Source organism: Dermacentor albipictus, chromosome 2 (assembly GCF_038994185.2).
Source record: "Dermacentor albipictus isolate Rhodes 1998 colony chromosome 2, USDA_Dalb.pri_finalv2, whole genome shotgun sequence".
Taxonomy (NCBI): domain Eukaryota; kingdom Metazoa; phylum Arthropoda; class Arachnida; order Ixodida; family Ixodidae; genus Dermacentor; species Dermacentor albipictus.
In genome coordinates, this window is record NC_091822.1 from 155,920,120 (window position 1) to 155,942,659 (window position 22,540).

Genomic DNA, 22,540 nt, shown 5'->3' on the forward strand with positions numbered 1-22,540 from the left:
CCAGCCTCCCAGTGAGCTGTGGTGCACAAATGATCTCCCACACACCGGCAAGCCAGGTGAGTTTACAATGCGACACCGGCACATGAACAGCTGTGTCTTGCACTGTAGTCACAGCAGCTTGTGATGCAAACACCATTACGATGGCATGACAATTGTAAGTGGCTGGTTGTGTTCATTTGTGACAATGTTTTGCCAACTGCACAACATTTGGTCAAACATGCTAGATACAATAAGTAGGTAGGGTGAATGAGAGTTATAGCGTGAAAACAAACAAACAGTCAAGTACTATCGTCGAAAAATGTGAACGTGAAAATATAATGTAGACCACCGCTCACAGGTAACAACTCATGAGTGCAACAGCGCATCGCTACACGTCTCGTTGCCAAACATGACATAGGCCTCGGACTGGGCGTACGAGTTAAAATCCCATCAACATCATACTAAGTGTTGAAATGGAAATGAAAGAATGCACTCCAGAGAGCCATAACTTGTTTCTGTTTCTCTAGTGCACAACTGCAGTACACAGTATATGTTCTGCTTTACAATGCAAAGGGTTTTCATCGAGACTGATACACACTGGCGAGTGCTCAAATTCTTGTCAGGCAGGTTCCACAACGCCCCCATTTGCTCTTTTTCGTGTCTCACTCTTTCACAATGTCTCATTCTGCACGAGGCACCGCAACACGCCATACGCTTTCATCACCACACGTGAAAGCCAAAGCAGACGATTTTGTCAGGACAGAGAAGTGGAGCACATTCCCCGAGTTGATTGGCCAAACAGGAAATAAAACTGATTGCAGAAATCAAGCAACAAACAACAAGAACACGACAAAGAGTACAGCACACAAGATGCGCTACTTACAACTGATCTATTGAAGGACTGCAGAACTTTCTTATCGAGGCAGTATTTCCTTTCGTGCTATTCTTTAGTGGGTAATAACACTAGTCGTTCATTACTCTTCCTTGTGTCCATGTTGTCTGGCGCATCTTTCCTGCAATAATGCTAAACGAATTCACAAGTTTTGACCGTTATGAAACCAATGAATCCCAAACCTTTCACAACGGGCAATGTACTGTTGGTGCTGCACGTGATGCGGCAGGTATGAACGAGCACATTCACAATAACGAGAGAAGTACAACAGCAGAAGACAGCAAAGAAATGGCTAAACCCACAAGAGGTGCTGCAGAGCTGATCTAACCACACATTGGATGCCTTACATATGGCAAGATGGCCAGCCTCCTCAGTTCAAAAAGCTAGGGAACAGCGCAGTGGTACTGGTGTGCAGAGCTGTATTTGGACCACAATGATGTCGGCTCCTCCTTTTTCATCCATCATTATCGCCCCTTCATGATGACATTTTCGAGTAGGCTGTTGCCGTTGATGGTGGCAGTTGTTGCGACCAGTATGTGGTAACCTGGAAAGAATGTTAAAGAGAAGGAAAGTTCAATTTATTGTACGATCCAGTAAAACAGATGGTGGGTGTCAAGCCAAAACACAACTGTCACAGAATGAATAAGTTGGTGTTTTGATCTGCCATTATACTGAACATCCACTAATTCGATGATGGCATGACAAGCACAATTGATCAAAGAGTTATCTAAAACTAGGTGTGAAGGATTATCTCTAAATCTTTATCATAGCAAAGGCTTATTCATCTTAAGTAGCTATAGATACTGCTGTGCACGCATGCTAGAAACTGGGTGCTGTATAAAGCAGCCCAGAACAATGGAATGCAATGCTTTGTGTAATGCAAGAAAAAAGGTTTCATCCATTCAAGAGCAGCACAAAGCTACAAAGAAATTGAATGCGGGTTTCTTGGGAAGAAAGCTTCACAGTCAAAAAAATTTTAATCCTGATCTAGGGATCGAACCTGGGACATGTGTTTGCAGGGCATTCGTTCTACCATATGAGCTAACCAAGAAAGAGGCTAGCAGATGGCAGTACGAGGCCTAATTAATAGACGACTCAAAATGCAGCAACATCGGACAAGCAAACCAGTCTTACAGAAATGTGCAAGATGGAGGATCTTTGCATTCTTAGCATTTTCCTGTGATAAGTCTTCAAACTGAATGAATATGTATGCAGTCAAAACTCACATACGCATCTAACAGTTTTGTACCTACAACATTCTCTGCAACATTATCAATATGTACGCATTCGCGAAATCAAATCTCTAGTGACTATCATGGCCGCTTCGACAAAAAAGCACTCCAATCAGCCTGTGAGCAATGGCTCCTCACCTTTCAGTTTTGCTAAAAGCCGGAGTGCAGCAATTTCTGCAAATGTCACACCTCCCAGGAAATACACCATGACAATCTTAGCCTGCGAAGGATCTACGTGGGAACAACACATGGTAAATAAGTGTACAGAAAGAGTGGGGCTCTGTAATTAAAAGGACAAGCACATGTGGTCAGTGAAAATATTCAGGCACACTAAGGTTCATCTATACTATTTTACAGAACATTTTCAAGATGCATTGACAACCACAATACAGTAAAACCTTGTTAATTCATAGCTGGCAGGGAATGTGGATCATGTACGCACTAAGCGATGTACTAGCAATGGCAGATGAATGGCTACAGACTTACCAGCGAGAAAATAACTACGTTGTAATTCTTACTCAAACACACGAAGACAAGTTTTATTTGCAAGCAGGCCACAAAAAAATCAGCGATTTTCACTTGCCACTGTGGCAGCCTTGTAGCGACGATTGAATCATCAAACTTAGCAAAGCTGCGAGCCAGTTTCTCCATGAAGCCCCATTTCTCTGCGAACGCCCTCATGATGGTCAACGCACTAGCTGCATTGGATATGGAAGGGCCATCATTCATATATTTAAACTGGAGTTACTTATTGAGTGGATACATGTGAACAAGGTTTTACTGTACTATAATGTATAAAGAAGTGTATGCTTGCATTAACACCTTTAGAATGTGGATTGGTGTATGTTGTGGTCGAGCCAGGTAGAAGCTTCAGAGCATCTTCATAGCCGTGAATTCCATCTTTCAAAAGAATCTGCAATACATCAAGCATGTGCATTATTATGATGTATTCTGATGCTCATTCAGAAGTATTCTGATGTATCATTATGCTCAAACAATGGTGAAGCAAACCCCTTTCAGAGAATGCAAGCAGTGCATACCAATTTTATCTTAGCTTCAAATCTCAGGATTCCCTTGATGATAATGCACCTACACATTAGCAATGAACGTGATTACATTGTCAATTCTGTGAGACTGTCTTGCTTGCTGCCACTTGTTAAAGTAATGCTTTTGAACCTGCTAGCATGGCAATTCAGTTGTTGGATGCTCCCCTGTATTGAATGCTTAATACTTTTGTTTGTTATTAGTAGCAGTTATTAAAATAGTTATTACTATCAATTCATAAGTGTCTGAAAACTGTGAAGCAAAACCAAACCTTTCTCTTGTTCTGCTGGTAAACCTTTGGTCGCTTCAATGTAAAAAAACTGACGTGTTCTCGTTCACTTCCTAATATATGTGATTGTTGCACGCTATAAGCATGCTGGAACACTTTCAAGACTGTTTCTTTTAATTTAGTCAGTGAAGCACTAAGGCCTAAAAACAAATATCACTGTCCACTTCAGTAAAGTGGTCAGAATGTGATTCGCATAAGGAAAGCCACCACACCTGCTCAACCAGTCTGCACGCCACTGGGATGTAGGCACCACTGAACACATAGCCCATGTCTCGAGGATTCTTGAGGTCATAGCTATCGCCAGCATTGGGTGGAATCTGGAAAACAGGAATGTCAACAGGAATGTGAACAGAATGTGTCGCGCTGCAAGGCACAACGCAAACACTTATGTGCATCTGATGGCAGCTGGCAGGAAGGCTGTATTAAGGAAGCAGTCTACAGCAGCTAAGTACCTAACAGAGAATTCTAGTCTTCTGCGTGCACATTACCACATTACCATGAGACTAGAGGAATAGACAAGAAAGGGAGTGCTAGTCACAACACCATGTAATGCTGCGTTTGACCAAGGACGCTGTGTTTGACCAAGGTATTAAGAACTCTCGTTGCAAACGAGTGCCTGTGCTCAGTTTACTTGTTGGCACAGAGGCTTTGATAGCAACATTATCTTTTTTGTCTATTCTGAATAAATGCAGAGCTCAAAACAAGCACACGGAATATCTCGAATGCGACACAAAGTGCTGGAACTTGCAAATGATAAGATTTATTAAAAATTAATGACATTTTACCTACATACACACATGCGCAGCAAGTGTGAAGAAGACTGACACACACTCCTACTGTGCTTACAGGTTTTTTTCACAAGTGCATCTAAAAGCTCTTTAATGTACGCGCATGCATGTGTATTTGTCCGCCTGCCCGCCCACTCAAAGGTTAAGCTCAATGGTAAAAACCATATCCAGGTGTTGTTTGAAGATGACCTACTCTAACACCAGGCTGACCATATTCCCAACATAAGCGGCATTGTGGTTGAAAGTTCCTGCAGCCTTACCAGGCTCAGCCTTTTGGTGACGGCACTGAAGCGTGTTGCCCTTGGAAGAGACGCCATGGCAGCAGCCACCTTGCTGGCAAGGGTCGGAGCCATAGCCGAAGCGGCGGCCCCGCCTATTCGGCTTGCTCCCTGGTCCTGGCACAGGCCAAGCTTCTTTAGAAGATGGAATGTCCACATATGGTGATGGCCGTGGCTCTGAAATCGTAATGCATGCAATTGTCCACAAATAGCTCGCAGAAGAATCAAAGAGTTCATAACATCAAATGACCAAAGGCCATTCCATCTAATGCTGCAACCCTCTAGGACCATTCAATATGCTACAGTGGCAGGCTTGTACCTAACAAATTACGTGTAATTAATTAGCTGTAATCTATTAAGTTTTTCGGTAACGTAATTTAATGATGCTCACTATAATTCAATTACCTTTTTTGAGTAACCACTCACATGTAACCAATTACTTGAATAATTGACAGGACAAGCTGCAATAGACAGCGCAGCTTTGCACACTTGAATTTCATGGGAACTAATGCAGAATGCACGGGGTTGTGCCAAGCAGTAGCCTCTTGGATATGCATGTTCAGACAGGCAGACTAGGAAGCTCAGTATTTATTTCCTCATCCTAACGCTCCACAAGGTGTTGGTCAACAAAGCCAACTGGTGCTACTACGTCTCAACAGTGATGGTCACTTGGTACATTAGCGCCAGGAAATGACATACGGACCATTTTTTCAGCTTTTCACTGGCCCAACTGAGAGTGCCTTTCCCCAAGTCCCAGCAGCAATGAAGCGCTGCACTTCACGGAGAGTCCAGGTGCCGAGTAATGACAATCTCGTGCTGACGTCTTCACAACAAAAATGAGGGAAGGTGACCAACAAGATTTTTGAAAAGCAATCGATAATGAAGATAAGCAATGAGTGAAGGGCTGCAGAGGACGCACTGAAACTTCCAGACCAGGTCGGTCTGTTTACTGCATCTGTCCAATGTTAATAAAAGATTGAAGGGAGGTAACATAGAAGTAGTTGATTACGTTAGACTAACTTATCAGTTGCTTCCATGGAGTACTAATTTGTAACTGTAATCAATTACATTTTTCATGAAATCATTGTAATTGTAATCTGTTGGTACAGTTAAACCCTGATATAACGAAGTAGCTAAAATCGGCAATTTGCTTCGTTATATCAAAATTTCGTTCTATTGAAATTTGACCTTTTATGCAAATAAGTACAGTCATAGATAGATTTTTCATAAAGGGAAAGGGGCCACAGAATTTTCCTAATTATCAGGCAATCGAAAAAAGCAAATTTGAATGAGAAAACAATTCATTTTGGGAGAGAAAACAATTCAAATTTGGGAATCGGCAATGAATCATGATTTCATGCAATGTCAACGATATCTTCACATTGGCGGTACGAATTAAGCGAAGCCAGCCACACTTTTGCATGCACTCCGCCCCTGTGGCTAATAGTGTTACCCGCATTGGGACAATATTATTTGGAAAAGTGCCGGCGGCGGAAAGCGAGTGCTTCGTTTGTCTCTAGCTCCGAGTCGCCGAAATTCGAGATTACACAACCTCCAATACTAAACGTGTAGGAGAACAGCTAACATGATGCCACGCTGTCTCGGCATGCCCAGCCTTTGCACACGCGGCACTTTACCTGTAAAGCATGGTGTGCACTGGCGCACACACCCAGCCGCATTTACGCCTATGCGCAGCCACAGCCGAGACGCGCGCCAACTTACACCACGCCCCCTTGCATGCCACCGGGTCGTGTTACCCCGAGCTCGATTCCCCTTCCTCCTCTCTTTCCCTATGTTTGTGTGGGAAGGCGGCACCCGTGAAGCCACCATCTTTGTTACCTCACCTTCACACACTTTCACTCGCGCCTAAAGTACAAAGTGCATGGGGTGTGACAGGGTCTTAACACACTTGGACTTTATACGGAATATGATGCAGCTCCACTTCAACAGTTACTTTTGTTGTGCCGCGCATGATTTGAGAGATGCGCTTGTGAGCAGCCGCTTGTTATTATGTCATTTGACCATCTGCATCTCCGGAAGTTTCCATTTATTGTCTCGGCATTACTTTGAGGTGAAAGCAAAATTTTGTTATATTGAAATATATACAAACAAACACACTTTGTTATATTGAAGTACTAAATACACGGTGTTCTATGGACAAGAGGCTACGAAAATTTAAGTACTCCGCTATATCGAGAATTTAGTTATATTGAAGTTCGTTGCATCGAGGTTTGACTGCATTTTTTTCATGTAACTATGTGTGCAGGTGTGATGAACTCTGGCTGCCAGGTATTTTACTCGAGGAACATATCAGCCAGCTGCACGCTCCGTTGTTGTAGTTGTTCTTATGTTATGCCTAAAGTGCTCTCCATGTAAGCATGGAAAAAGAACGAACAGCTAGAGTGGAGCTGCCAGACATTAAAAACTCTAAGGCCATTCCATCTGCATGCAGCTACACTCAAACTTGTAGCCTAATGAGAACAACTGCCACAAAATGTGCCTCCAGATCAGTGGAACACAACAAAATCACACCTGCATCTATCTTTGTCATCTCTTATGTTCCTTATCGTGTACTAATCCTTCTCGCTTCAAATATGCCCTTTAATAAATGCCAACCAGTAAAAGTACGAGTATTTTCGACACTGCGGCGCATGCGCACATAAAAGCACAGATACTCTTAGCACACAATAAGTAGATCACGAACTTAAAGCACGCAACATAAACAACAAGAGCTGACTTGCAAAAGACATTTATCATAAGGTTAGCGAAAGCTGCGTGTGCATAAAACATGTGGGAGATGATGACTATGTGCGATAATGTTCACGCAACTGAGTATGTAACAACGAGAAAACAAAAGCAAACCAGCTGCAAAAGGACCCTATTCGCCCACTACCCAAGGAACATTTCAAGCAACATTAACATTTCTTGTGATAGTTACAGTGGTTGTTTACAGCCAGCACTGATCACCTCGTGGGAAACAGCAGAATTGGGCGGCCGTGAGGTGCCCGATGTACCCTCGCTCGACCCCCCTCATCACCCTCATGAGTGAAACTGGAGCAATGAGGTCCTGAATTTCCGTGGGGACAACGGCGGGAGACTGCTGATCGGAGTGGAGGGGGGCTCGAATCAAAGTCTTTCCAAGTAACCATGACAGAACATCAAGTGACTGACGCTGGCGGTGGGAGACCACGGGACTAAGCATGGCTGGATACCCAAGATTCTTGTTTGCTTGCCTCCTGCCTGCTCATCAAGCGTCTCAGAAGCCAACCTGTCCTGTTTGGAAGACCCAATATAGCATTCAGTTTTTGTCATCACTGCGTGTGTCATGCTTGCATCTGCGCCCCAGTGTGCCTCTGGGGTAAGCACCCTAGAGGTGCATGTGCATGCCAGAAAGCTGGATGGTGCCCGTAGCACCTAAGAAGGAGCTTGACTGCATAGGACCCACCTACAACCTGCCACGCATGTTGAGCGTGTCGTGTGTCTGTAACGTTCTGTCCCATATTCTGTGAAATGTATATGCTTAAATGCATTGCAAAGTGTAAAGAGAAATAGCAGTAGCGTGGACATGACTCACTTGCAGAAACTGCTGCGTGAGGGTCTTGTACTCCTGGGATGGAATGCCATCTTGAGTGAGCGACAGCAGGCAAAGCAGGCGCAAGGTGCCTATTGCAGATTGCTGCAGTGATTATGGTACAGAGACAGAAACATGAATAAACAAATCTTTACTTGGGTGCTCTACATAACCCCTCCCCAACTCCCTATAAATAAACAATCGAGAAACATAGAAATGCTCTCATTCAACAGCTCCTGCAGTAACTTGAGTAAAATTTGCTACATTTAAGATAAGATGCTAGCGACCATAAGAAGCAGGTTCTTTTCCCAAAATTGACTGAATATTGAAAATGTTTGGGGGAGAAAAACGAGGACATCAAGTTTGAGTTTAGAACTCAATAGTAGCTGTCCTTAAAATAGGCACTACAATTATCTAAACTGCATCCCATAGAACTTATAAATCTGATCAAATCAGTATACAGTATACACCAGTCTAAAATATGCCTATACATAACTTTTTTTAGTGGGGCTCTCTCAAAACCCACACAAATGAAGGAAATATTCTGCGAAAATTGATAAACTAATACATTACATTTGTTTGCTTTGTTTCTCCAATGGCTGCAGTTAATGGAACTTTGACATTTCTTCTTGGTGCAGCATTACAACTTGTTACAAAAGGGACAAGCAGTGTGGAACAACATGAACAGGACAAACAAGGACAGAACACGAGCACTGACTGGCAACTGCTGTCATGCTGCGCTGCTTGCCACTTATGTGAGATGAACCAATAGCCTTTCACAAAGCTGTAAACTTGGTGCAAGCCTTCTTTTTCTTCTTCTTCCTTTTTTTCTTAATTTGATGATTTTTTACAATTCCTGTAAGGTACTGGTGGCTGGTACTGATGGCTTAAAGAACTGCCTACTGCCAACTGCCGCTAGAATTTGACTCTTCCTTTCAAATTGAACACAAGTTTCGACTGAAATTCGCCAACTGGTTGTCTAATGAGAGCATATGTCTGCGTGCCACAAGCATTTCAATAGGGATAACTGGGTTGGCCCTGAGCTAAATGTTGCTCTTAGTCTCTCAATTGCTTAAGCAATAATGTTTCTCAACTTGCAGTTTGGCTTTCCACACATAATGGCCATAAATTGACCAGCACCAGAAAACTCATGCTACAATTTTACTTATGGCCAAGAAAAGGTCAGTTTGAGCAACATGCTCAAGCCTAGAGAGCACAAAGAAATTCTGACAAAGAGAGGATGACACATGCACACAGCAAAGGTGCTGTGCTTAAAAACGCAAATTTTTATGTTCCTCACAAACAGCATTCTTATGTGCCACAGACGTCTAAGCCTCGTTGCTGTTTGGGTTGCAAAGCGCAACACAATGCCAAAAAGAGATGGAACAAAAACAACATACATGAACAAACACTGATTTTGAGTGATGCTCTACTTCAACAAAAAAATAATAATGCAATTAGACATGTCACTGCGCAATGCAGCAAACCCACAAGAGAACAAACACCTCACAGTTTGGTTACATTGTTTTCACTTGCCAGCCATCTGCATGCTTTGTTGGTTAGGTGCATGTGCACACCTCTTGAGTTTTAATGGAGTCCCATGGTGGAAATGTGCAGAGCAGTGATGGTGGTTGGTGATTCGTCGCGATGTTTAGTTCAACTGGAAGATGCTGAAGTGAGCTTTTATTGACAGAAATTTTGTAACCGAGATAAGAGTGGCATTGGGAGGTTTGAGTCATCATTAAAACGTTTACAACAGTGGGAAAGCTAACACTGCACTCCAAGGCTATAGGACACCTGCGCAGTTGAGGTGGCGACAGTGTCACAAGACTCGGATACCAATGACGCTGTTCGTGGCTTCATACCGGTATTTTAATAATGTGGCAACGATAATAAGTGTATGCTGTGGCTAAAACTCCCCATTATGTATCAGAGCCCCGGCAATGGTATAGCAAGTGCGAGTACGTGTTTGCTGGCCTCACCTGCCGGTTGATGCACTCCTCTATGAAGTTCATCCCTTCCCTCACTTCTAAGCCTTCCAGCAAACCTGTCATAGAAACAGAAATGCAGCAACTTTTGCTGAGTTATGTCCTGGGAAAACATGCAACAAAGTGCATGAATTCTTTGCATTTCGAGAACTATTCAGCGGACAAGACAATTACAGAGCACATAAGACAAAACACACTATATGAGAGCACGCCATGCTTAACAGTGCCCGTACAATAGAAGTGCCCTAGTTTTAACAAACAAACGTGCAATCTTTGAGTTTCCTACAATAATTACTAGAGGGTACACTGATACAATGACATCTACCATTTGGCCCAGTTCAGCTGGCAGTTATGAAATGGGCTAAAGATCTGCAGCTAGTGTACGATGGTGTTCACTCATACAGGTGGATTTTTCTTTTCTTGTAGACTCATTCAATTGATACAGCTCGCACTATGAAATGTATGTAGCATACTACGTCAATATTAGCAAGAGACCAATTACAGATATCCAAACTTACTGTGTTCTGTTCTCAGCTGCCCTTCAAAATTGGTGCGGGAGTTTTTGATAACTTCACATGACCCAATGTCTGAAAAAAAAGAAGAGTGGAAAGAAAGCAAGAAAGTGATATAGGAAACTAGTATCAGCAAGAAACTTAATGTGGATGAAAAGTTTGTTTCTTAAAGGAGCCCTGAAACACTTTTCGAACATAGTAAACAATGTTGCCGATCTGCTAACGAGGCTCCTGTGAAAGTGTGAGCCAAATATTATGGCCCTGCATGCAGCAGGGAATTTACAATCTCGTGTCAAATGCGGTGAACAGACGCTCGCTCTCGCATCCGCAACTTTGTCGTCGAAAGCTGATCGAAAGCAGTTGGCCAACCGCCACTAATGGCTGATTTTGTGATCACAAGAACATTCTTGGTAATAAACAATTGCTAATTTTGAGTTACATAAATTAAAAATTTATGTCTGTGATCTCAAAAAAGACAGAAAAATCATTTTCTCTTTGCACTGTGTGTAGCTGCATCTTCTGCACGTGACCTCCAAGATGGCAGCAGCATGCCACATTGAGCCCTTTCGCCACTGCGACGCTAAACTTTTGGCAGGAGCTTTGACCTCTTGGCTTCTCTGCTGTGTAGCTTTGAGTGCACTGGTGGAAGCGAAACAAGAGATAAAGCCCTGTGTCAGTGCGATAACTCCACTTATAGGCAAAGAATTCAAAACACCTTTTTGCAGCATAACATTCATGGAACAACACAGTTTAAAAGAGAGGCCATTCTATGATTAGTTAGAAAAGTGTTTCAGGGCCGCTTTAAAGGGACGCTAAAGGGAAACATTGAATGAGCTTAGACTTCTTAAAGAACTCTACTTCCAGTGATTTCACGGTAATATGGGTTATTACAAGAGAAAAGGACGGTCAAGTTAAATTTGTTAAATTTCATGGCGGAACCCCAGGACAGGTACATCAGTGTGACATCATGGATTGCAAAGCACTTTTTTGCACTTTGGCCATTATGGTTCAGTAAAAGTTCTTAAAACTTCCTCAGTTCAATCTGTGGCTTTATTATAACACAATGGACGTGTTATATGACACAGCGAGCTGTTGTGGGAACTTCAAGGAGGCGTCACCAGCCCTCTCTTGTTCTTGTGTCTTTTCTGCCCTACCAAGAATCTTCTTGTGGCGAGAATGTAGTTTTTTGTTGCATTGTGAAACGGTAATTTATTAACATAGCTAAAGTAGTTTTCCTCTTTAGTGTCCTTTTAAATGTTCCTCACCTCACTGCACACAACAGTTCTCCGTAAAATCAGATCAGTCAATAAGACCAAGGACCATTTCTAAGGCAAAGTGCAAAGTAGTCACAGTCATGATTGCGTCCTTCAACTATCTTTTAACATCCATTGGTTCTAGAGGCACTAACAGTAATTTATGGGATTTGAAAAGCAGCCATCAACAGCACAGGCAAGAACACATTAGCCTTCACTGTATCATCATCCACATCACCACCATCATCATCATTACAACAGAAGAACTTAGTCTAAACTGCCAGATCTTGAATCGTCATGAGCATAGTGAATCAGGCACATACCCAGGGAAGGGGCTGGGGAGGGCCCCCCCCTCCCCCCACCTCCCCCCAAAAGAACTAAGCGGCATAGTCAGCTGGCCTGTATGCTCGTGGAGCAAGTTATGGCCAGAGACAACGCCATCTACGTTTAACTTTTCTTTTTGCTTCATTTATTTCCTCGAGTGACGGCTCACTGTGACACTGACATGATATAGGTTAGATAAGATGGAAAATAAAATCATGCGAAACAGCATCCATGATCAAACCCTCCAATAACTGTTAAATCCATAAGGAATATGAATGTCACCTGCTACCTTGTCTGGTTTTTCCGTAATTGTACCGCACTTTGTATGCAAAACTGGCAACTGGAAACAAGAGTCGCAAGGAGTTGAGAAATTAAGTGATCTACTAAGGGAGAGAGCCGAGGCAACAGCCAAACAGGAAGAAAAAACGAAAATCAACAAATTTAATTGTTGCTTGTGGAACTATTTATGGATCAACATCTTTTTATTTAAAAAGAAGTAGAGAAAACACCGCCAGAAGTGGAGAATGATTCTGTGCGTTTTGAATGATGCTTCTACCGTTATCAGTCTAACCACCTGACGTAGCCACTTCTCAGCTATGCTTATGTGGGTGTTTTTCCATCCTACCGCGGTGGGCGCAGTACCTCTAGAACCGCAGTGCCCTGCGCTCTATGCGGTTGTATGGGACTGGTAGCCACGCGTCATTACGTAACTTCATAAATAGCAATAAGAGTTGGTTTTGGCACTTAACTTGGTAGAGCAGTAAATGAGGGACCCAAAAGAACTGTGATTGTTCCGCAAATATATATTAATCTGTATTTCTTCCAGAGCTGATTAAAAAAAACGCTACTATAAATCTTTATTTTACACTTTCGCTTGTTTACTTGTTCTTGGCACTGTTCTTCCTGCACTTCTTTCCTGCACATTTGATGTGGTGCCTTGTTTGTCAAGCAAGAAAGGGGTCTAGCTCACAGGCTGAGATACACCTTATTTCATTTCTCCTCTGTGGGTTTACACGTTTTCAGGCGAACATGGGCAATACTCACATTAACAGCTAGTAAAGGTACCTCCCACACCTCATTTGCACAGAAATATTTCCTTGGGTTGCGCCCCCCCCCACAAAAAAGAAATCCTGGGTATGTGCCAGTAGTGAATGCTACTCATACAGTATTTCATGCCTGCACCACATCTCTGCGTCTCTTTGTGTCGCAGTCATGAATCATGTGTCACAAGGGCATGACTCACACACGGCCAATGAGCTGTGCTGTTGTTGCAAGGACTTGAGTTCATTGGCGACAAAGTTCTTCATGTCTCCGATGCTCATTCCATGCCTCTCCTGCAAAAGAGGAAAAAGAAGAGATAATTTATAAAGGCTACCTGTCCATTAGTAAATGAAATCCATCGAGGAAACCTCTGATGATGCTTTGCCCCACAGAGACTACAACGAAATATGTAAAGTTAAATAACTCAGACTTATCTACATTCATGATGTAACAATGCAAAGAACAAGGACAGGAAAAGGACACAAAAAGAAGGGACAACACAAGCACTGCCGTTTGAAAGTGGAGACAGGACAGGTGACAAATATACAGTAGTTTTTTAGGCTTGTAGCGCAGCTCAGAAAGAGCAAAAAAGGAAGGAGGTATGGGCAATAAAAGGGAACGGAAAACAGAGTGTTCCGTTCCGTTTCCTTTCATTACCCCTACCTCCTTCCTTTTTTGCTCTTTCTGAGCTGCGCTACAAGTTTAAAAAAGTCATGACATACCAACTCGCCCAAACTGCCATGCTTTTGATACATAGAGCAATATGCAACTATTAAGAGCAACATGGGAAACACATGTGATTAGTACAACGTCTCAATAAAGACGAACTATATTCCTGCAGTATTACAATTTGCCATACATTCGCTGCATCCTGCTCAATTAGCGCAATTACCAATAAGCACAATTACCATAAAATCCTGCCCATAATAATTCTTTTTCTTTTTGATTACCTGACTTCTGCACATGAAGCTTGCTCCTTGTATTATTATATTTAGGCACTCATTTTTTAGGTGTACAAGTGTTTTCTGGTCTTATATGACCAAAAGTGACTGCTTCTGGGTTACACCAGGAAACACAGCAAAATCGCCATCACTCATGGAGAGAACAGAACTTTTATGTTTACTAATTTCATGTCATGTGTGTGTCACCCCGCCTGCTGTCTTTGTCATTTATTTTCGAATTGCTGATGAGTACTACAGTTGTATTACACACAAATACTGTTTTCCCCATTTTCTTGTGGCACTGAAATTCCCCCTGGGTAATATTCAGGTTCGCATTATAAACGAGTTCTTGTGGCATGATATGCCTTGACCCAATCAAGCTACCTGAAGAGCATCGTATTTTTCTTCAGTATGCAAAAACAACCATGAAAATAAGCACATGAGAGAGATGACAGGCCCCTTAAGCTTAGAAGAAAGAAATTCAGGAAAATGAGGCTTACATTGTACTTTGATTGTAGCTGTTGAGCTTTTTCCTTAAGCAGCACGAAGACACTGCCAAAGTGTGCGTCTCTGATCTCCTTGTAGACCTGCGGCACGGTGAAATTTCCAATTTCTGATAAGACATATAATGTTTTACAGGCTTTAATAACATCGGTTCAGTAATGTTGTCATACAGAAGGGTGAACAGCACACTAAAATTCAATATCCACTATCTTGAATTGTTCTCACCAAAGGCGCAATCTGTTACACTAACCATACAAGTGCCAACCTTTTCGACCTTTGCCACAGTGGTTAGGACGCCATGGTGTTCTGCAATTAAGTGCAAGGTTACAGATTCATTGCACTCGTGGCAGCCCCACTCCGATGAGGTAAAATGCAAAAATACTAATACTAATTCTTGTGATTTAGCAGCATATAGAAGAATCTGAGGTGATCAAACTTAATCGGCAATGTCCTCAGTACAATGCTCCTCATAGCCAAGCCATCGCTTTGTCATGTAAAAACACAATGATTGCTACCATTACATATCCTTGCCCTCACTGTAATGTTTTTAATAAGCGCACCAATATATGTCACAAGTAAGTATGGCGAAAATCCACAACAAAGCTACAGAGGCTACGAGGCTACAAGGCCACAATCATTTCTGTGAATTTTCGCTGAACTAATTTGTCATACTTAGTGTCCCTGCATTTCCGGCTGCCGATTAGTTCAGTCTTGCCCTGCAACCTGCCAGCCTCCCAATTAGCATAGATGGTAAAGTGATCACCCCGGAGAGGCCTGGGTTCCACATTCAAGCCCTGGACTATGTTAAGTTTCCCTTCAACTGAGAAGCTTTCTGAGAAACCCATTTTCCTACGTAGGTTTGCAGAGTTGTTAGGTGGGTGACAATTTTCCCTTTCTTTTCATACCACAGCTTAGGAGCAAAGCCCGAAAGGGAGGCAGAGTTTTGAGTAAAGAGCAGGCTTAAAATTTTTACTGTTACCTCGGGGATACTCTTTTAAAAGGAGAACCCAGTTGTAAACATACTGTAGTAAGAACATCACCTAAGAAAAATCCTGGCTATGGCACTGTTGCAGATATAGTTACAGTTTAAGCGTGTGGGATATGTATAACGATAAGGATGAGAATACAACAACATTCCAGTGCTTAGTATGGTTAAAGAATGATTAAGTCTGGCTCATGGACACTAACCAGGTCTGTGCTGTTGACGGTAAGCCGCATTTCCTGGTCCTTCCCCGTCACTTTCTTGTCAAAAGTCACTTTACCTGTAACAAGGCCAATCAAAAGATACCTGTCACACTCCTTCAACAATCTGTGAAGTATGGGGCAGAGAAGTTGCTACACAGCTGGGAAATGTCCTTTGATAAAGTTCGTTTGTGCAAATATTCCTCTGCAATACAACTGTGTGCTGGTGGTGACATAAATGCCAGACAAAAGAGAAAGAAAAATGACATGTCTGCATTAAAAAATATATATAATTATAAATAAAAAGGAAGAAACTTACCACTCTTAATTCCAAAGTACTCGTCTAGAAGACCAGAATAAGTGAGTTGAGTGAGAAGAACACTAGCATAGTCAATGTCTGAAACGTAAACATGAGAGAAGTGAAAACCAATTACTGTTTGGCATGCTTTCGTAAACACACTGGCTTGCAAGCTGCAATGGTGAAACAAAGAGGTGTGCCTACCTCTGTCAAACAGAAACAAATGACTGATTCGTGGCAACGAAGGTTCCTTGGGTTTGGAAAAGTCAGTGGGGAACAGCTTCATAACTTTTAGCACACCCTGTAATGCGGGAAAAAAAGTTGCTGTGGTGAGGAAATTGCCATGACCATAAAAGAGAGACAAGGCAGCATAAGGCAGAACGGTCCCCTTTAAAAAGTGGAACCTGGCTTCTCACACTGGCGCAGGTTTGCAATGGATGTTCCCCATAGCGTCACATGACAACAACACATGCAGCCTCCGATAAAACTTAGCTCGGTATCAGCTATGAAAGAGGGGGAAAAAGAAAATCTTTCCCAAATGAATCGGCTGCAACACAAATGTGAAAAATTCGCTTTGTGAAGCCGGCATTCTGTAAAGCAGTGACCCCCATTTTGGGAAAATCACAAGTACAAGTACATACAGCAACATAGCAAGGTTGGTGAGTTGTTTAGGATTCATCGTGCTTTTGGCAACAGCGCAAAAGCACAAAGGACAAGAAGGAAGAAAAACAAAATGTGGTCGTGTTCTTCTTCCCTTTCTGTCCGTGTTGCTTTTGCGCTGCTACAAAAGGTAACAAGTACACAGAGGTGCACTAAATCCTCTATGCTAGTCAGCCGTAATAACCAAAGCTATGTACATGCGCAATTTTACTGCAATATAAACCGCGCTTCTTGGCTAGTCAATATGACTGCTAACATTCCACCAACCACCACAAATGTAGGCTTCAGTTCGTAAGATGTACATTGAGTAGCGTGTGTTATGTAAAAGTGTTTGCATCCTTCCGTGTGCGTATGTACTTGTAAGGAACCTGTCACTAGACAAGTTGGCATGGTTTGCTGCTCATTTTTTTAATGACACGAAGCATGTGCATGTGCGCACACACACAGAGAGATAGGGAGAAAGATAATGAGACATGTACATGTAGTCAGTGCCTAAAGTGCACCTATGCATTCAGCTGATGGAAAAACAAAAGAAAGTATTTGTAGGAAATTCACCAGCTGACCCTCGCGTATTGGAGTCAATGAACATACATATATATACAGTGCATTCTACAACTTGCATTCTCAGTCAATTTTGTACTTTGGATGCTAGCACATCAAATGAACTGAAAAAACTCGCTAGCAATTGATATAATTTGCCTCGGCACTTACTTACCATACATGGTTAGGTTTGCGCAGCCGATGGCAATGTAGAGAAGAGGCAGAACAGATGTAGGAAGTGCGAACAGCACAAGCTACAGCTGTGGAAGATGATTTGGCTAAGATAACATGATGGCGTGCTCACATCTGGCTTTGGAAGCCAAATGTTTGCCAGCTGTGGTCCTTTTGTTTTCTTTGTTCCAAGCTTTAAGGGCCTGGATCTTACACCGAGTAGTGGGCATTGAGAATATAGACAAACTTAGCCTATAGTTTCCAGTGGGCCTTAGTTAAGGATGAAAATCTGGATCTGGCTGCATCTGCTGCACTGTTAAGCCTACTGTAATATGTATAAGGATGATGCAATCGTCTCTAAAATGTAAAAAGATAAAAGTAAATAGTGAAGCTGGTTGTTGCAACTTGCAGCATAATCATGGTTTGTGACCAATATTTGTGACCAATATTTTTCTGGAATTAAGTCACACATAGTATATCTTTTTATTGAAGTAAGGTTTCTGATCGAGTGATATACACAATACTATAATGTACGGTTTACTCTGGGATGAAGGCTAAAAAATTGCAGTCCTAAATGTTTGCTGCAACCAGCCTTCCAGCCAAACACATTCCGATATCTGAGAGGCATGCGTATAAACTACGCTCTCATTACCCCAGGTAAAGAATGCATGAAGACAAGGATAAAATATCCCCCCGGCAAAAATCTGTAACTTCTTGCTATGGCGGAAAATTATTTTGTGAAAAGCACTCGTCAAAGCGTACACAAATACATTACCTCAGCACAGTTTCCCTGAGCATAAATGTGGTCGACAGGACCACATAAGCTTTCCAGCTGAAGAATGGATTGCGCTATACAGCTTGTCCATGCACAGTCACCATCCTAAACATACAAGAAAAAAAGGCAAAAATTACGACTTATAAGGCTAATAAATCTAATAATCTAATAAATAATTATAAGACTTATAAATCTTTTGCTGACAAATTTTGCATCTCTACTCCCAAAGTACACACCTTTTTCTGCCAAAGCTTTGCATTAACTGTGACCTTCAAACTGTAATCTTTGTGTTAATTAAGCTCTGGAATAGAATACCTCGTGATATAGAAATTGCATTGGCTCTACTGTGATCTTAACGAGGAGTAAATTTATGCTTCAAATCGCTAGACTACCATGACATCAAATTAGTTGCTATCACATGCTCTTACGCAGCAGATAGCACAACCATAACAGAGTGTGCAACAAATGAAACAATGAAGGTTTCGCCATTTGTCCTCATTTGAAATGTTCAGCACAAGGACAGCTTCTACTCACAATGAAAAAAGTGCTGAAGAAACCAGGAAGTTCCAGTGAGAAAAGATCAGTGTCCAATGGAATGAGGCCCAGCGGATACTCCAGAAGCTTCACATAGCCAAAAACCCCTTCGCTTTCTAGTGTCTGCTCGCAGACATGGGTCTGCAGTTGCAAGAAAGAAAATAAAAAGGCATAACTTTTCTGCACTTCCATTTCTAACGTAGAGGAAACAACAAAGCATTTGACACAGTATAGTGTCACAAAACAGCTTCTCCTTACTAAATAATCCTTCATTTCGTTTGTCATCTACTCTGGACATTCACTTGTATGAATAGAATGCAAGTTACCTGCCTTTCTGGGGATACAGATGATGTAATACTTGCATTCCTTCTTGTTCTGCTTGTGGTATGTGACGTGGTTGGCTATCACTTTCATGTTTGCAATCGTTGACCTCACAAGATACGCACATCTGAAACGGATCCCACATTCTTTGTGAGGTGATGCATTGAAGGAGCACATCATTGATTACTGAACAACAGTGGATGAGCAAGGGAAGCCTCAGGCTGGTGCCAAATGTTTTGACAAGGAGACTTGTCTCCGTCAGGGTAGTGACTTGGCAACAACCCTGGCCTCCTTGTCAAAATGGCTCCAGCGACAGGCTTTGTTTGTTCACCCACAGTTGATCACTTCAAGTTTCCATCTTCCTTTGAACCCTTTGTCTCAGAAACCACGGCAAACAGCGCAAGGACGTGTACAGAGACTATGAAGACATGGCATGAGTGCGATGTCATGTAATGACACAGTGGTAGTGTCATGTCAGGACAGAGTGTTAGGGTCGTGTCATGGCAAAATGCTAGCTCTGTGACACAGTGGCAGTGTCGTGTTGTGACACAGAGCTAATGGTGTGCCTTTCTAGTCTTTGTCCACATTTACTGGACTGTTTCCCATGCCTTCTAAGATAAACTATCTTGCGACATGCTGCACCCTTTTGCAGTTCATTCTTTTGTCATATTTATATCCCCAATTTACTGCTTCATATGCACACTTACACAACATTTACACAACAATTCTGCTTGTGATTGACCCACAAAAGTATATGGTGCCATCTAGACAGTCACATAATTTTACCCATGTGCATATAAGCAGTGTTCTGTCATATATTAAGGGGACATGTAACTTAATTTAATTGGCTCTTATTAAACTGCAGGTTGAAAAAACAAAGAACAGTGGGAGGCCGAAATGCACATTTTGCATTAGTACTACAGTTACCTGCAACTAGACCCCCTTTCCCTTCACCGTCCCTTAAAGAAACTCATATTATTGTTAGACCCATTAGACAATTTTTGCCTTTTACCATGATTTACCAGGAAAAGGTTTCAACTCGTGTAAAAACAACACAGGAAAAGTGCAGCCAAGCTGTGTGCCAATGCCGCTTATTGTGGAAGAGCAATTCGTCAGACTATTCATTCCTGAAGGTTTCTTTTTACACTCAGCAGCAATCCAAGAATGCAGTGCTATCTCTGCTGACAAAACCACACTGCGTGTCCATTTCGTGCCTCCACGTTTCAAAACACAGTTCCCGAGAAATGTCAATACTGAAAGAAAGTTAGATTACATGGTGTCGTCAGAGGATTTGGTGATCCTAATTGGCTGGCACATCTATACAATTGTTTTTCCTTTAGTTTGAGAGCAGTGTATTTGTCACTGCATATTCTCAAAAGTTCGAGGAAGGAAGACATGAACACCACTGATCAGCGTCTTTTTTTTTTCTGTCATCCCTGTGTCTCATTACACCTGCTGAACTAGTCAATATACACCAACAAGCCAAGCAAAATACCGTGTTAGTGCATTCCTAGGTTGCCACCAACTATACTTTCCCGGAAGCCTTTGAAACAAAGCAGCAAAACAACTGAAACAGGATATCCCCTTACTGTTTGTTGCCCGTAGGTGGTGCAGTTGTTTCCAACTTGTATATTTTTTCCACACCGCAAGTTCTCTGCACAGATAAGAAGTGTCAGTTCGTTAGGGCTGCAATAACCGGATGGAACTGTTAGAGGCGCAATAACAAAAAAATATTTGTCATCATAGCACAAGAAAACACACAGCAAAAGGTAAACATTATGAGTATAAGTAGTTGAAGTTCAGCGACACTAAAACATTGGTGAAATATTAGTCAATGCCAGGAGTAAACGAAAGCTAACAAGCTCTCTAGCTAACGCTGCTATCACCTAATGTCTTAACATGTTAATTCAGCACATTTACATCATGACACCATGACTCAATTTGCATGCGACATTTCTGTCCAATATGAGCAACGGAGTCGCTAAACTTTCACAATGGTGAGATAACAGAACACATTAAGCTCTAAAAATAACAATAGCTTTATCTGCAAGAAAGTGTGTGTCGCGTCATTTATGATTACTAACGACGCTTCCTTTCTTTTTTTCAGGTTTTTAATGCCAGCTAAGTACTTTGGCAATCAACCTAGGAAAAAGAAACCAATGCATGCATGGAGCACGTAGCAACAGTTGTACGACAAGCAGAGCGCGAGGCGTTGCGGGGGCGATCAAGAGAGAGACTTTTCTGAGGCAAAACGATCGCACTGCACCTTTAACACTCCAGCACTGGCAATGTGATCCAGTGGAAATATGAGGTCCTGTTCAATGACCAAGTCCTTCGCACCGTCAATCTGCGTGACAAAACGAAAATCAAGACATCATGCCAACGAGCAGACAGACAGGACCCCAAAAAACAGCTTTTCACCATAGGATAACCACAGTGCCGCTTTATCAGGCACGTTGTTCCAGTGACATCATACGAAAGCACGTTAGATTAGATTAGATATAACGTTAGGTACCGCCTCCATCTGCTTTTACTGGCACCAGCTATCAGAAAGATAGAACGCCAGATGCTCGCAGAGGGATACGGGTAAGCGGATCTAAGATCGCCCCATAGTGTTCGCAGAATCAATAAAGCGATTAACGGATGGCCAAATGCGCTTACCGACATGAGCGTACGCGTCAACAGTTCCCCTGTGGCAGCCTTCAGGAGTTCCTGAAGCAAGGCGCATGGATCGGGAGCTCCATAACGCGCCATTTTATTAAAGCTTATCTATGTCGATGCACGTTAACACATCAGGAAGTAACAAAGCCTCGCATGTTGCAGATAACAGTCGGTTAAAACACTTCGAGTGGTAATAACAACATTGAAAAGCGACTGCCCGGATAGCAGAACGCAACAATGCTGTCTGCGCTTGGCCTGGATTGGATTTGCAAACGTTTGCACCTAGGCACTTGTTTAAATACTTCAATATAAGCTTATCTAATAAAGTGAAATAAACTATATAATTGACAGTTGCAACTGTTGTGAGTCATAAAAGCATTTGGCAGCAATATTGCGACTGTACATGATACGGCTGTCGTTGGGCGGGAGTTTTGAAATGCTAAACAGTGGACACGCAGTAAGTTAACCCATATGGTTCACCTTTCAATCAAGACAAACGATGTTTCTGAGTAGCTTTGGTTTGGTTTGGTTTGGAGCCTGTAGATGTAGCACAACCCACTACGGGGGATTGGCCATGAATCGGGCGGCAGTGGGTTGAAAAAGAATGAATACCTAAATAGGAATTTTTTTTAATGAAAATGTGATATTAAAATAATTCTAAGCGTTAATAATAATTTTCATGATATAGTTTCTTAAGCTTAGAAGTTCATATTTTTGGTTTCTTGTTTTGGAAAATAAAACCGTAAATTCAGCATGGAAGTC

At 42.1% G+C, this 22,540-nt stretch overlaps 1 protein-coding gene across 1 annotated transcript; it reads right to left on the bottom strand.

The window, feature by feature from the left end:
- Window positions 1–286: 286 nt before the first annotated feature.
- On the bottom strand, window positions 287–22,027 carry LOC135915507 (vacuolar protein sorting-associated protein 33B-like). Its single transcript, XM_065448618.1, has 19 exons — window positions 21,779–22,027; window positions 21,384–21,464; window positions 20,707–20,771; window positions 19,127–19,244; window positions 18,797–18,937; window positions 18,263–18,367; window positions 16,321–16,417; window positions 16,138–16,215; window positions 15,825–15,898; window positions 14,633–14,719; window positions 13,394–13,484; window positions 10,580–10,648; window positions 10,056–10,120; window positions 8,077–8,178; window positions 4,485–4,679; window positions 3,649–3,753; window positions 2,926–3,016; window positions 2,242–2,334; window positions 287–1,415 (listed from the first exon to the last, which is right to left on the bottom strand). Exons 1-19 carry the CDS (start codon window positions 21,869–21,871, stop codon window positions 1,336–1,338), a joined length of 1,830 nt encoding a protein of 609 aa, XP_065304690.1. The 5' UTR covers window positions 21,872–22,027; the 3' UTR covers window positions 287–1,335.
- Window positions 22,028–22,540: the final 513 nt, after the last annotated feature.

Coding starts and splice junctions, on each gene's coding strand:
- LOC135915507 (XM_065448618.1), bottom strand. CDS start 21,871: ATGGCGCGTTATGGAGCTCCCGATCCATGCGCCTTGCTTCAGGAACTC. Junction 14,720..15,824: donor CCGTCAACAGCACAGACCTG/GTTAGTGTCCAT, acceptor ACCGTGCCGCAG/GTCTACAAGGAGATCAGAGA. Junction 3,017..3,648: donor CGTGCAGACTGGTTGAGCAG/GTGTGGTGGCTT, acceptor GATGTATTGCAG/ATTCTTTTGAAAGATGGAAT.